Raw genomic sequence first — 13,921 nt, 5'->3', positions numbered from 1 at the left:
ATTCTGAAGAGATAGGAAATATCCGATACTTCTTCAGTGAAAACAGTCTACTGAAAGAATCACTTTTACTGACTAGTGTGTCAGTGACTTTACAACACAAGGTAACAACCAAAGATGGCAAGTGATGAACATGAGAACCTTGAACATCAAAGAAAGGTAATAACTATATAGAGTGCAAATTCTGTAGATTTTCTGATGAAAAAGTAAATATTCCTCCCCTTCTGATTGGTGGTTTTGGGCTTTTTAATTGCCACAGACTATTTATTTCCACCTGAATCATACTGTAGATCTGTACATCCGTTTGAACAAAGGAACAAATAAAAGGAAGCAGATCAATGACTTGGCTGACCCTGTGGAGGACACCTCAGCATTTGGAAATTTCTCTGTGTCAGCTTTTGGCAAGAACACGTGTAGTACATGAAACAAGCCAAATTATATCAGACTTATTCTGCAGGATCAAGTCACTTTTGCATTTTAAGTGCTGAGGTGTCCCACAGTTTCTCACCTCCATGGTACACAAAGGTATGGTGCCTTTCCTTTTGTTCTGGTCAAGCGCAAATATTTGCACACGGGAAAATGTTTTAGCTCTGCAGACCAATAGATCAGCCATCTGTCTGGAAAAGGCAACGCCTTTCTGCTCTGAGACGGATACATAGGGGAGGATCCTGTTCTGTCAGTTCTCAGATTCCTGTGCCTCACCTCACTGACGTTAAGTCCACGTTTGTTTGACTACTCTTGGTCTGATTACAACAGATAAGTTCAGACAGTAAAATAGACACGGATATGTGAACAAGTGGCAATAAAGTTTGTTTCCCAGAATGTGTCGTGTTCATAGTGAAGGCAGAACTCAGAGAAGTCTTTTTGTGTAAAACATGTACATCCACAGGTGATGCTATATTACACTCATGTTAATATTAACATCCAACATATAGCATACAGGATATGAATTCTGTAAAAGCACACAGTCTACATAGGTAGGTTTTCTCAGCTATTGGTCCTTATACTGTGACTGAATTTATTCAGTGTAAAACAACTTCTGCTCTCACAGAACATTTTCCGTCTTGTTTTCTCCTCCTTCAGCTCTAACACAAACAATGGAGGTTAAACAAACCCAGTTGGTTTAGTTCCAGATAACCAAGGAACAAAAGGAACAGTTTCCAACTCTCTTAAGAAAAAGAGAAGTAAAGAATATGAATAAAACTCTGCCCACTAATATTGTGAATAAATCTGTGTGGCATCCGAGCAGACAGAAAGGGAAGAAAAGGGAGACTAGTGTATCATGCCATTTGTTATGCTGTTTATTTCAGAGGAAAAAAGGAGAAAGAATTGCACAGGTTATTGCACAGGTTACTGCACAGGTTACAGTCTTATTATCTTCTCCTGGAGCAATGGGACTTTAATCTGAGATCTGAGTGTCTGTTCCATCAGGAGAAATATTACCTGGCAAAACAGTCTTCAAAGAGGAGAAGACAGAAATACAGTCACAGCTCTAAAATTAAGGATGATTGTTGAATGAAGCTGTGAATAAAAAGTACGTGTGCAACATACAGGGTTTTTTTTTACCTGAATATCTAGCTCCACCAAAAGGACTGGATCTACATCACAAAAATTTAGTCTCATTTTGGAAGGCTGAGAACAGATTTCAGCCAGCTACCTACAGGGATTTTAGAAAGGAAAGAAGAGAGTGAAATCCCCTTTAGCCACTCACCAAAGAGATTTCATCTGACACAGTGGTACTTATGTGCCTGTGACATCTGGAAAGTGGCTGCTCTCTGCTCGAATGAGTGGTTTGTTAAAACTGTTACAAACAGTAGAAAATATTGTTCTAGATTATAGGTGTAATCAGTATCAATAATACCTTTGGAAATTCATCCAGATTTTCTTCAAGTGTTAAAATAACATGCATTGCAGTGTAGATCTAAAGACTAACTTTTGTTCAACAATGAAGTAGGTAATCAATGTATTATTCTGAAAATTTGGTTATTTATTTTATTTAATTCACACAGTTTATTTCCTGTCTGCTGACTCAATATTAAATGTCAAAAATTAGCAAAACAACAGTAGCCTTCTAGGCCCAGACGTTTCATTGCTTGTTTCTTCCACAATCCAAATAAGTGGTAATTCTACAATTTATTTTCTCTTGCAGCACTGAGGTAAGACAGACTATGGAGTTTAGCTTTCCTGAGCCCAAGCAAGTTCTGGACTGTGGTTCTGTATCACAAATCTTTTGGGATTCCAGACATCTCTTTGCTTATGAGTGAATGCACTAAAGGAATAAAGAATTTTAAATTAGATTTGAAGAGGATAAAACCATGTTCGCTAGAGATAAGCCTGGTAGTGGCACACAAATACTTGAGGGATGGTGTGCTAGCAAGGTCCTTTGGTCTCAGTGGAGATAGGGGATGGAGATCCATACAGCAGCAAAGACACAAGGGTTATTGATGTCTTAGAAAATATGGGAGTGCCTGAGAATGGTCATGTAGGGATCAGGGCTTCTCCCCTAAAAATGTGGCAGGATCAATAGCCCAACTGAGGTGTGTCTACACAACACACGCAGCATGGGCAACAAATAGAAAGAGCTGGAAGACTGTGAAGCTGGAAACTGTGGTGTAGGTTGCCACCATGGAAACATGGTGGGAGGACTTGCATAACTGGAGTGCTGCAATGCATGGCTATGAGCTCTTCAAAAGGGACAGGCAAGGAATGAGAGGTGGTGGGGCAGCCCTATTTTTTGGGGAGTTTTTTGATTGTCTAGAGCTTGATGATGTTGATGATAGGGTTGAGTATTTATTGGTGAGAATTGAGAGGAAGGCCAGCAGGGCAGATGCGTGTCCAGAGAAGGGCAACGAAACTGGTGAAGGATCTGGAGCACGAGTGTCATGAGGAGCAGCTGGGGGTACTGGGTTGTTTAGCCTGGAGAAAAGGAGGCTGAGTGGCTGTCATGGCTATCCTGTGTCATCTCTGGCAGCTAGCTCACATCCCTTTCTCCTGAACATCACTGGCATGCCTGCAAGAGCAATGCCTACAGACTGGGAAATGTTGCCAAATCTGGAATAGATAAAAATGGGTAGAGCTAAACACAAATAAAAAAAATGTGATTTCCAGTTTAATTTTACTTCTAGCATTTTCCCTATAGGTTAAAAAAATCATTTAACTGATTATTAAGATATTGTTATTATTAATGACTAATACAGTAATTTTTCCTCTTCATGTACAGGTAATTTATCACCACTCTGTTGGAATATACACTTATATCCAAATTTTAAGTAATTCTGAAGAAACAGATAGGTGCAATATAACTAATTCATGACAAATAACTCCTAGGTATTATAAATTAGCAAGGCTGTGCTGCAGAAGTCCTTCCTTCATCTTTTATGTGTGTATTCAGGCAGCACCATAGGAAACAGCAGGTAGCACAAATGACGCTGGTGTTTTGCATGTCACACAACATACACGGTCCTGCTGCAGGTGAATTGATGACTATTTTACTCTAACAAAAAATTACATTGCTGGGATGATAAACTACTTCAGCTTTTTACTCAAACAGGTGTCCACCCTCGCATACAGTGATCCTAGGGAAATTTTCCAAAGGCCTTGTATTTACAGATTCTCTCAATAAGCCGCCACCTTCATGGTGGAATGCTACAGAAAGAGGGAACGACCTGGGATGAGTTTCCCATGACTCAAGTGCACTGTTTAAATGAAAAGAGCTAGGAAAAACCTCCTCATTTTTGCTATATGAGACTTTACAAGCATCACTTATCCTCACTTAAGAGTGGGGTTCTGGGACTATTTCCTTCCATCTCTCTTGCTTCACTGTATCTTTATCATAGCAAAACCTGTAGTTGCTCTTTGATGGTTATCACCTCACTGAGACCACATGCTCAGTCTGGAATTTCTGTCCTGTTTTCAGCTATCGGAACAATAGTTAAAGGATTACACAGGGGAAAGCTAAGCCCAGATCACTGTTTTTTTTCTGTATAAGCTATTCCAAAATCTATCAGAAGAGCTTTCTTGTTTGATTTGACACCAAAGTTTATTTTCTTTTAACAAGAAATAAGTGTATAAAGCAGAGGTAAACTAACAACTAACAAGCTTCTTGCAATAAAAATTAAAATGGAGAGCCAACATGCAGCTATTCACTTATGTAATAAATTGCAAATAGAGATCCAAAAGATTGTTTATAATTCCTGGTCAGAATTCATAGCTGACTTAATAGGGTCAGAGTTGGATTGATAAAATACAGCTCAAAGTTGCCGCACCTTAAACCATCACTTTCAGTTATTCAGATAACTAATTTCAAAGTGTTTAATATATTTATCTTCTTGTTTTGCAAATGGATGTGATAGTCTTTCTGTATTTGTTCTCCAAATTGTTCTTAAGAAATCTGATATACCAAACTGCTTGGTAAGAGTTCAAAATTCTAGTAGAGACAGAGGTGCAGCTTCACCTCGTAGAGGTTATGGTAATTTCACTGTTGCTGGTTACAATTCAGTCTGAATGAGGTGTAGTGCTTTCTTCATGTTCTCTATTACTGAAAGAAAAATAAATAAGAACTGTAAAAATATATTAAAAGTGCATTTGTACAATTAAAAAAACCCCTTCCTACTTTGATTTAGTAAATTGTTCACATTGAAATGAATTCATGGTCAAACATTATATTTTAGAGCTTTCTATTGTGAAAATTCTGGCATTGTTCCTAAAGCAGAAGGTAAAAAGTTTAATGAATTAGAATGTTTAACTTAAAGGGATTTGACAAGGCCCCTTTCAACTCCCTCATTTCTCAACAGCAAGCCTGGTAATCAGATGTGATGTGCATATTTGTGGTGAGATATTGCACTGGTGTCAGATAGATGATATAGAGCGAGGACTGGCTGAACCTGAAAAATCACATTCCTTTCTGAAATATGTGTGTTAGGTGATACCGAGGTAAGCACCAGCATTTCTTTACTGATTCCCTCCCACCACTGGCTATTTATATTGTACAGTTGGATACTTTTGAATGTCCGACTTGCATAAGTATAACTTTCTCTGTTCTTCAGCAAACTGCTCAGATCTCGATCCTGAAAGTTCTCACCCACGATCTTTCAATTTTTCTTGCCTGAGTAGCCCCAATAAATTCAATGGGACAATAGGTGTGATTGTTTTGCTTGAACAGGTTAGACCATTATAATTTATTGCAAATGCTCACCCACAGTATTTATTCTTTACTTTGAGATCCTAATGGATTCTCACGCACACATGATTGGGATGGGGTATCTGGCTGCTTACAATGTGAAATGCAAACTCAACAAAGGGGGCACTTACAGAATGGTATGTCTTGTGGTTCATACGTGTAAAGCCGGTTGGAGTATCTTCCTGTGATATCAGCTCGTACTGTGAGAGATGGGTCTGAAAAAGTAATTGTATTAATCACTGCCTTCCATTCCCACAACAGCTGTGGGTGACTGTGTGGCACTGCTTTGTCAGCTCTGTTTCTGATTTCATCAATGAGGCAATTACGAGGCCGTTACGCTCTGTTCCAGCCAACTGCTCTTTACTTGGAGAAATCCTGAACAAAAGCTTATGCTCATTTTTATATTATGCAGCTATTTTTAAGTGCTAGGTTACACATGCATTTCATCCATATTTAAAGGAAAATATCCTGTTTTACAAGTTCTGGGTTTACATCAGGAGAAGCTAATTTGGCTGGATGCATACACAGTGAGGGTCATGCATCCCTACAGCAATATTAGCATGACCTACCTAGAGACTTCAGAACCAAAATCTCATGATTCTTAATGTTCCCAGCATGGGAACAGGTTATCGTGGACATATCTTCTTCCAGTTTCCCTTCCAAGATTTTTGGTAATTAACTGACTCCTGTAACTGCACTGCTCTCTGTCTGAGTGTGGGCTTCATCTCACTGAACTTTGACTGCCACCAAAGAGCTAGTCACTCTAGGCTTCCTGTTCAATCAGTGAAAATGAACAGGCACTCTGGGGCATAATTAATTTGATCCATTCCAGAAATCTGCTTTACAATGGGATAAATCGTTCCTTAGATGCCACTGACTATTGATTTATTCTGTGGTAATATCCACACTATAGACATCTACATTCAGTCAGATATTTGACTTTTTCAGTGAACTTTGTCTTGTAACAGCACTAGGAAGAAGCACGAAGAGCAAAAGCCCAGATGTTAATAGATTTTTAAGCATCTTGTCCCCAGGTCAAAATTAGGTACCCTCCAGAACACATCTCTAATTTAAGGAAGTTTACAAGGGTCAAAGTATGCAACAGAGGCAGCGATCTGTTTACCTCTTGCAAAATTAATGATTCTGATGTCCCCAAAGAACACTGGCATAATTCAGATATCACATCCTTGAAGATACATAAATGTACATACCTACAAACATGATTCGAGGCACGTATTGGCCATCAGGTGACAGGTTTTTATCTGTGGTTTCATGCTGGCAGAAAAATGAAAGCTAGTTATTAAAATACTTCTGTATATTTTCCTGAGTAGTACCACCTGTGAATAACCCTGTACCAGAGGACAAAACTGGATAGGCATTACTTGTATGTAAATACGCATGCACAAATGCCTCTACTTATATAACTAAAATGCCAGAGATATTAGCTAAAATGACATGAAAAAACAAGACAAAGAAAGAGAAAACACAGACCATAAAAAGATACCAGTCAAATCGCCCCAAACCCTTCATACCATGAGATTCAGCATAACAAAGTTATTTTGGGCCATTTCCTGTATTTCTTCATTTTCTGCAAAAGCTTTCTTCAGCGCTAGAAAAGACAGGATAAACTTTGAAGTCCATCTCAAACTCTGCCTTTCCATCTGCGTTTGGGCATCATATTGGCCAGAGACTGGCCACATTGTTCCTGACTCTGCTGATTCACATTCCTGAGGAGACACTTAAGGGCTCTATGACTGCTTTTGGGGGTTTTTTGACCCATGGCAGTACAACGTCCCAGCTGTGAAAATGGAAGCTCTCTTCTGTTATTTATGAAGCCTGTCATCTCAATGGATACCATGTCTTGGCTTGACAAAAGTGCATTATTCTCAGAAAATTCTTGTTAGATCAATTTCAGCAGCCCTATCCTCGCCTCCTTCTTTAGTTACCAGTTCAGGAGACCCAAACAATATTAAATCTGTTTAATGAGTCAGTAGCAAATCTGTGCCTCTTAATTTAAACTGATGAGTGCTGCATTTGGGATAGCAGTGCAGCAGCGCTGAGTATTTTTCATGTTCTTTATTGGCTAGTTTCATAGTGGAGTTTTTGTAGATAACGGTAATAAATTCTTCAATTTTCAGATACATTTTCATTTGCCTGTTTCTTTAAAAAATTTTCCTAAGTGTAAGGTAAATATATAGATAGGTTCAATTTCTTATAAAAATATTCACAACATTTTAACACACAAAAAATCAAAATTACCTTGGCAGTATTGACAGTCTTCCAAATGATGAATTACCATCAGTGGCTTGTTACTTTGTTAATAAGAATAAAAGATGTAGTTAGATGATTTGACGAGTAGGCAAACAGATGATTTTACTAGCAGACTGAAAAAGGCAAGTTGTGTTTAATCCCATGTTACCCCACTGTAAAACCATACAGACATTCAGTAAAGTATTACAGATATTTTTGAGCAAGGGAAGGGAGCATAAATACTTCATAAAAGAGAAACAGAGAAATAGAATTTCTACATCTAAATAGGTTGTCTATAGTAAGAGATTCTAGAAGAAAGAAACAACAGTTCCTCCATAATTTCATTCCCAGATAATAAATAATCAAACTGAAGAGCCATTTAATGTTGCTTGGGTATGAAGTTCTCCATGATTAAGAAAATAAAAATAATCTGTATGAACAGGAATAAAATAATTTTTATAAGATTTATATTTTGGATGTAAAAAAAAAAAATCTCTGCATTTTCTCCTGTATTTTTTTAAACTATATTTACTGTTCAGCAAATCAGTTACTAATCTTTGATCTGCTATCACTGTCAAGAGTTGCTAGTTTCTAGCCATTTTCACCTATGATACATGATATCAATTGTCTTTTATTTTAAAAATAATTTGCCTTTAATTTAGCAATAGCTGATGCTACACTATTGTGATTTAAAATGAACTGTAAAATATATTTGAATAGGTGTCGTTATGAATTCTCAAATATATTTTCAGCAGAGTTCCAGAGAAAATTCAGATTGGAACTTCCATTTCTACCAAGACAGTGAGAAACTGTGAGTATATCATGGACATATTCCAACTAATAAAGTGTTGGGGAAAACATCAGAGGCAGCATATCTCCACGCAAGAACAAACGCAACTGATTTCAAGGAAGTAATCAAAGGTACATGATATTAAAACACAACAGATGTAATTGCAAGAATTATGGTATCTATTTATCATTGTTAATTCAAATGACAACACTGCTCTTGTGACAAAGAAATAACAGCATTACATTGTCAGCCCATAATGTTACTTCAGAGTCATCCCTACAAGGGCTTTTATTTATAGACACAGTCTGTTTTATTTAACTGGGTGGTCTGCAGATCAGCTGTCACGGTGTTTCTTTGTTCTGTTTTACTATAGTGTATTCCAGCACGTCAGAGTAACAACTTTGTCTTCATACTACTTTTTAATCTCTTACCTTTTTTTTGCTTGATAAAGCCCTTCTTCATAAGTTTGTACCCAGGTAATTTCATCTCCCCACCCTAGAAGTATAACAAGTAGATTAGCTGGTGGCCAGGAAAGTAACTAATAACAAATTCCTTTATTTTTTTAATATTTATCAACACTTGTACACAAATAAGATTTGGGTTTTTTAGTCAAAGGTTCTCTAACATTATGGATATACTAATTCTACATCTCCTGATAGGTACACTGAAAGATTAAAAAACCCCAACCAAACAACCAACCCCCCAAAAAATCTCAGCTGGTTGTGTATCCAGCTCAGGTTCTTTGACAGACTAGCTGGCTATCTTTCTAAATGCTCAGAAGTCCCTAAATGAGCACCCAAATCCTTTATATCTTTTTGTTATCTGCTCCATATTTCATGTTGACCCTGGGACTTAAAGAGAAGCTGGCATATAAAAGAGAAAAATAAAATATGACAGCTCGAATAAGATCAGCTTTAATATGAATGTCATTAGAACAGTCTTGGGTTATAAATTTCACTCCAAAGTAATGAACTTCAATCCCTGGAGTTGCAAGTATGTAATTTAATTAAATAATTTCATAAAAGAATGACTGTTAAATAAAAGTCTCCACCAAAACAAAATCCCAATAGATCATCAGCTTCATAGCTCATCTGTAGCAGAGATCTCAAAAAGCAAATTGTCTAGTTGGTTTTACACCTTCAGCTCCCAAAGGTCTCAACCCCTCTGTAGTAAATCCCTGCATCCTAGGCAGTGTGGCTCCATTCATGACAACCCTCATGGGAATTGTAGACAATTTCTGGATCTGGATCAGGTTAGAGCTCTGTTTCTTCTGTGTGGTCTGGACAGTGCTTGAACCAGCCCAGATTTGCTGTTAGATTTCTCACAGGACAATTGCTTGTGATTCTACTGGATCACCTCTTCCTTCAGTAGACAGATCTTTCTGGCTGATGATGGGATTCTGGCATGCTGACCAGTGCCTTCCCAACCCTGGCCGCAGTCAGATGCTGCTGAAGGCATCTACACAGAGGAGTAGGAGTCATTTTCGAGCAGGTTTAAGTATTCCCCTTTGATCTGTGAAAATTACTTGTAAAGTGTGCAAGGCATCCCGAAGGGCCTGAAATCAGAATTAGAAAAGCAACACCTGCTTTCTGTCACTGCTTTTTTTTTTCAAAACCACCAGAATGTAAGAGTTTTTTCTATCCTCCTGTGCATTCAGGCTTAGTGGGAACAATAAATCCTAATCTACATACCGGGTTGATTATAAACTTTCCCCCAGGATACTGCTTACAAAAAGTGATTTGAAATTTCTCTTTGGATAGTCCAGGTGTTGCATGATTTTGTTAAGTGGTCTTGGAGCAATTAGGCTCAGATGGAACCTCTGTGACATGTGCAACTTTGCTAGAATAGGGAAACCTCAGAGGTGAGCTGTGGGATCTGCAAGCTTTGCACAGTTTGTAGAAGAGGTCAGGGAGGGAGATGGAGATATTTTGTGCTTAATAGTTCCAAAAGGAGATGGAATATGGAGAAGGGGAAAAGAGCTTGCTGAGCTTTTTTTCTGCTTGTATTTCTAAGGATTGGTCAGACATAAATTACTTAAAACAGGGTCTTTATTTTAACAATCAGGTTGAAAATTATGCGCCACGAGGAAGTGAGTTACTCACAGTCACGCTTTGCAGTGGATATCTGATAAAAATTAAAAGGAAAAAAAAGTCACGCAGAAGACCACACCAATGGTTCAAATGGTTTTGTGTACAAAAATAGGTCTGTAGAAAAATTGTCCCATAGCAACTGAAGTTATGAAACTGTTTCAGCAGTTGGTAAGTTGCCATAATAAAATATCTTTCAAATGGCACATGAAAGAATATTTTTTCACTGATAGTCCTACAAAATACATCCTGATTTGAGAGACTCACTTTGGGTTATTTGCTTCTGCTGGGTCAATGTGAGTTACATAAATTATGCAGTTTATATGAGGCTCTCAGTCATATCCTTAAGAGTAAAGTGGTGGAGTGAAATGACATAAAATACGAACATGCATTACTCAGAGTGTCACTTAACACTAGAGAAACACACCTTGGTAAGTGTGAATGTACATTTAAAAGAAAAATATTTGCTGGCCCATATGGCGAGGTAAGGACGTAACTACATACAATAAATATACAATACCTCTTGACAGTGTCTGAGGTGCTCGTTTTTCCTTTTTAATTGCCATTGCAAGGTTGGAAGTAACTGCAATTAACAGAAGGGACAAGGCCAATGTTGAATGGAGCATTATTTCCCTTTCAATGCAGCAAGGAAACTGGAAAACAAAGCAACAACTTTAGTCACATGCTTTTGTCACCTCGCACAGTGTAAATCAATGTGTTAGTGGCATTCTAACAATCTATACTTCAGAGACAGCTTTGGTTAGTTCTAGAAATGCCTGCTTTTGTGAGAAAAATGCAAAATGGAAATACTTAATTTTACGGTGAAACACTGCTATCAGTTGTCAAAATTAGGTTGCAGGAGACTGTTCTCATTTGATTCTTATGAACTAGCAAATATTGTAATGCTGGATCATGACAATTCCAAGACAGTGCTATAGGTTTCTTAATTTCAGTGGAACATAAGAGCATGGGATTTTTTTTTTGTTTTATATTAGGGTTTTTTTGGCAAAAGATGTCTCATGATATCCTCATTAATCAAATAGGAAAATTGGCAAATATTTGCCTCCAAGTATAATACATTTTAAATTGGCAAATCCATCCAAAATGTTGAAATTGCCATAATTTTTAAAGTCTGCACTCTGTGAACTAGGATGTTAGGGACTGTGAGATAAATGTCAAAGAAATTTTCATCAGTTTCTCACAATGAAAAATTTCCCTATTCTTCACAGCTTTTCTTACACTGACTTTCAGCTGAAGTCCTTCTGAATAAAACAATTCATCTGTGCTCCTGGCTGCTTTAGTATTCTCTTCCTGACAAAGATCATTATAAGAAATTCAGTAACATCTGTCCTTGATAAAAGTCAGAGAACAGAAGGAAGAGTTGAAGAAAGGCATTAAAAATCCAATTTTTTTTTTTTTAATTAATAGGTCTTTCAGTCCAGTGCAATCATATTTAGGCATGAAAACTCTGATATTCAGGTGGATACCTGATGGTTTCAACTGAGTTAAAAAATGTAATGCATATAGCCCAGAATACTACCCAGTTTTATCAGTTTTCACTAGAGACTCCATTTTTTGGAGGAATGATATTCAGTGTGGAATTATGACTCTGAGCACTGGCAAAAGAAAACGCGTCATGTTTTTTAGGACTGAAAAGCAAGAAAAGTGATGCTTTAATGAATCTCTTAACATTGCAGAATCCTTGTTAGCAGTTAAGTTTCTTGTGAACAAGTTAAAACTCTGTTTCCAATAACTGGCAATCTCAATCCGAGAAAAGAATTCTATTCATGTGGAGAAAAATTTGTATATTAAAATATGCAAAAATTTAGGAAAAAATATCATCTTGTAGTAAGAATCTTATATTTCTGAAAAATTTCCCTATGTTGGTAAAATAATCAGTATATTCATTATAATATTTTTCTCTTCAGTCTTGTCCCAAAACAATTCCCTTTACCCACACACGGCATCACAACTGTAGAGTTGTTCTTTGTTTTACATACTCCCCTAGGCTCATTCATGTTGGCTACTCTTGATTGAGTTTTAGAAAGGAGTCTCCTTTGGAGCTTACTTATTATGCTCAGTAACATGATGATTGGAGATTATTGATGTTTAATGAGAAAATGAGAAGTTTTCCAGTGTTTCCTAAGGGGAGACTGTAATTTTTGGTTAAGTCTGGGGGATGAGAATTTTTGAATAAATCCTCAACAAAAATTCCATTCAAGTTTTCCCCATGTTTGTGCAAACCACTAACTTCAGTCAGCTAAAGCCGGTCATTACACCATACTACTATAGTCTTGAAAAATGAGTATTTGTAGCAACTCTATGTGAAAATCAGCAACTATCTTTAGTATCAGTTTACTAATTAGCTGTTGACCAAATTATCATTTCTATTAACATGTTAAAATTATATTTAAACATGAATAGATATGGCTTGAAATCACACCAGATAATGTCTTTCTAAAGCAGACATGGAATGTGCAATTCAGTTCTTTCTTTCATTATGTATTCAGAAAAAATCAAAGTGTAGATCTCTTCAAATCACAAGTATATTTATCTGAAGCTTAATATTTGATTATCATTCTATTGAAAATCAGTAGGGTTTTGGAAGGATAATTTATCAAGCTGCAGCTGGAGATAGTTTAAATTTAATAATCTGAATTTTTGATACTACATGATACAACATTAATTAATTGACTTAGAGAAAACAATGACAGATAACACCATATAGATTACCTTCAACTCTCTGCCAGAACAAACATTTGCTAGCTAATCTCTATGCATCTATCAACTGTCTTTTTGTATAACTAACTTTGTAAAGTATTTGTGAACCAAACCTCATTGCTGTACTAAAGGAGACTTAAGAATGAGAAATATTTGCTCACCGGCAGCGATCAATTCTCCTGATTGAAGGTCCTCTTCCTGGAACTGGTTAGTTAAAAATCAGTGTGATTTAAGCACACTGTGACTTAAGCACACCTGAGCTGTCCAGGTCTCTGTGTCACAGCAACAGTGCATTCACCTGGGAAAAAATGAGAGGAACCTTTGAGCTGAAAACCAAATTAGTGTGTTTCCACCCTCCCCCTTCCTTTTCTGCCATCCTTCCAACTTTCATCCTTGTGAGTTCCCATGCTTATACACTGAATCCTTGCATTTCTCTTCATCTTGCTTGTATCAGGTGTCTTGTTATGAGGATTGGAAATAAATAGTGGCTTATGTGTGTCTGCTACTTCCCCCCTCAAACAGTTTGACTCTGGCTTATAGCCAGTGTAAAAAGAAACTGCCAACGAAAGCGGGAACTGTAGGTGCTTTTGTTCCCAGTGAATGGCAGGGTTCACTGGTGCTTGAAGACAGGTATGAACCTAATAGGAAGACACAAGGGTTACTTTGTGTAGAGAAGTGTAATTAACAAATAAAACAAACTTTTTTTTTTTTGAGACAGAAATAAAATTACTTATTTAAAGAATATGGTTCGAAGTACCTGATTATCCTGATCATTGCTCCTGGGAGTTGTAGTTTAAAACTGTCTGATTCTTTGAAAATGATGCTTGATATAATTTTACTGAACTTGACAAATACAGGAAAAGTCCTTTATTCACCATTTTTGCACAAAGAAAGAAT

At 37.0% G+C, this 13,921-nt stretch overlaps 1 protein-coding gene across 2 annotated transcripts; it reads right to left on the bottom strand.

Annotated features, from left to right (window-relative positions):
- Window positions 1-4,049: 4,049 nt before the first annotated feature.
- Window positions 4,050-13,519, bottom strand: AGR3 (anterior gradient 3, protein disulphide isomerase family member). 2 transcript variants are annotated; one of them, XM_051786008.1, is made up of 9 exons: window positions 13,440-13,519; window positions 13,186-13,322; window positions 10,824-10,956; window positions 8,648-8,711; window positions 7,436-7,488; window positions 6,709-6,785; window positions 6,388-6,451; window positions 5,308-5,391; window positions 4,050-4,534 (listed from the first exon to the last, which is right to left on the bottom strand). In XM_051786008.1, exons 3-9 carry the CDS (start codon window positions 10,927-10,929, stop codon window positions 4,485-4,487), a joined length of 498 nt encoding a protein of 165 aa, XP_051641968.1. In that variant the 5' UTR covers window positions 10,930-10,956; window positions 13,186-13,322; window positions 13,440-13,519; the 3' UTR covers window positions 4,050-4,484. The 2 variants fall into 2 exon arrangements, with proteins under 2 accessions (XP_051641968.1, XP_051641967.1); XM_051786007.1 differs by lacking the exon at window positions 13,440-13,519 and having other exon boundaries at window positions 13,186-13,389.
- Between the last annotated feature and the right edge of the window lie 402 nt (window positions 13,520-13,921).

This window comes from Manacus candei, unplaced genomic scaffold (genome assembly GCF_025592945.1).
Source record: "Manacus candei isolate 608988 ecotype Guabito, Panama unplaced genomic scaffold, ASM2559294v1 h1tg000021l, whole genome shotgun sequence".
In the NCBI taxonomy this organism is placed as follows: domain Eukaryota; kingdom Metazoa; phylum Chordata; class Aves; order Passeriformes; family Pipridae; genus Manacus; species Manacus candei.
Note: the sequence above shows the minus strand (reverse complement) of the source record. Positions and strands in the feature narration are given on the sequence as shown.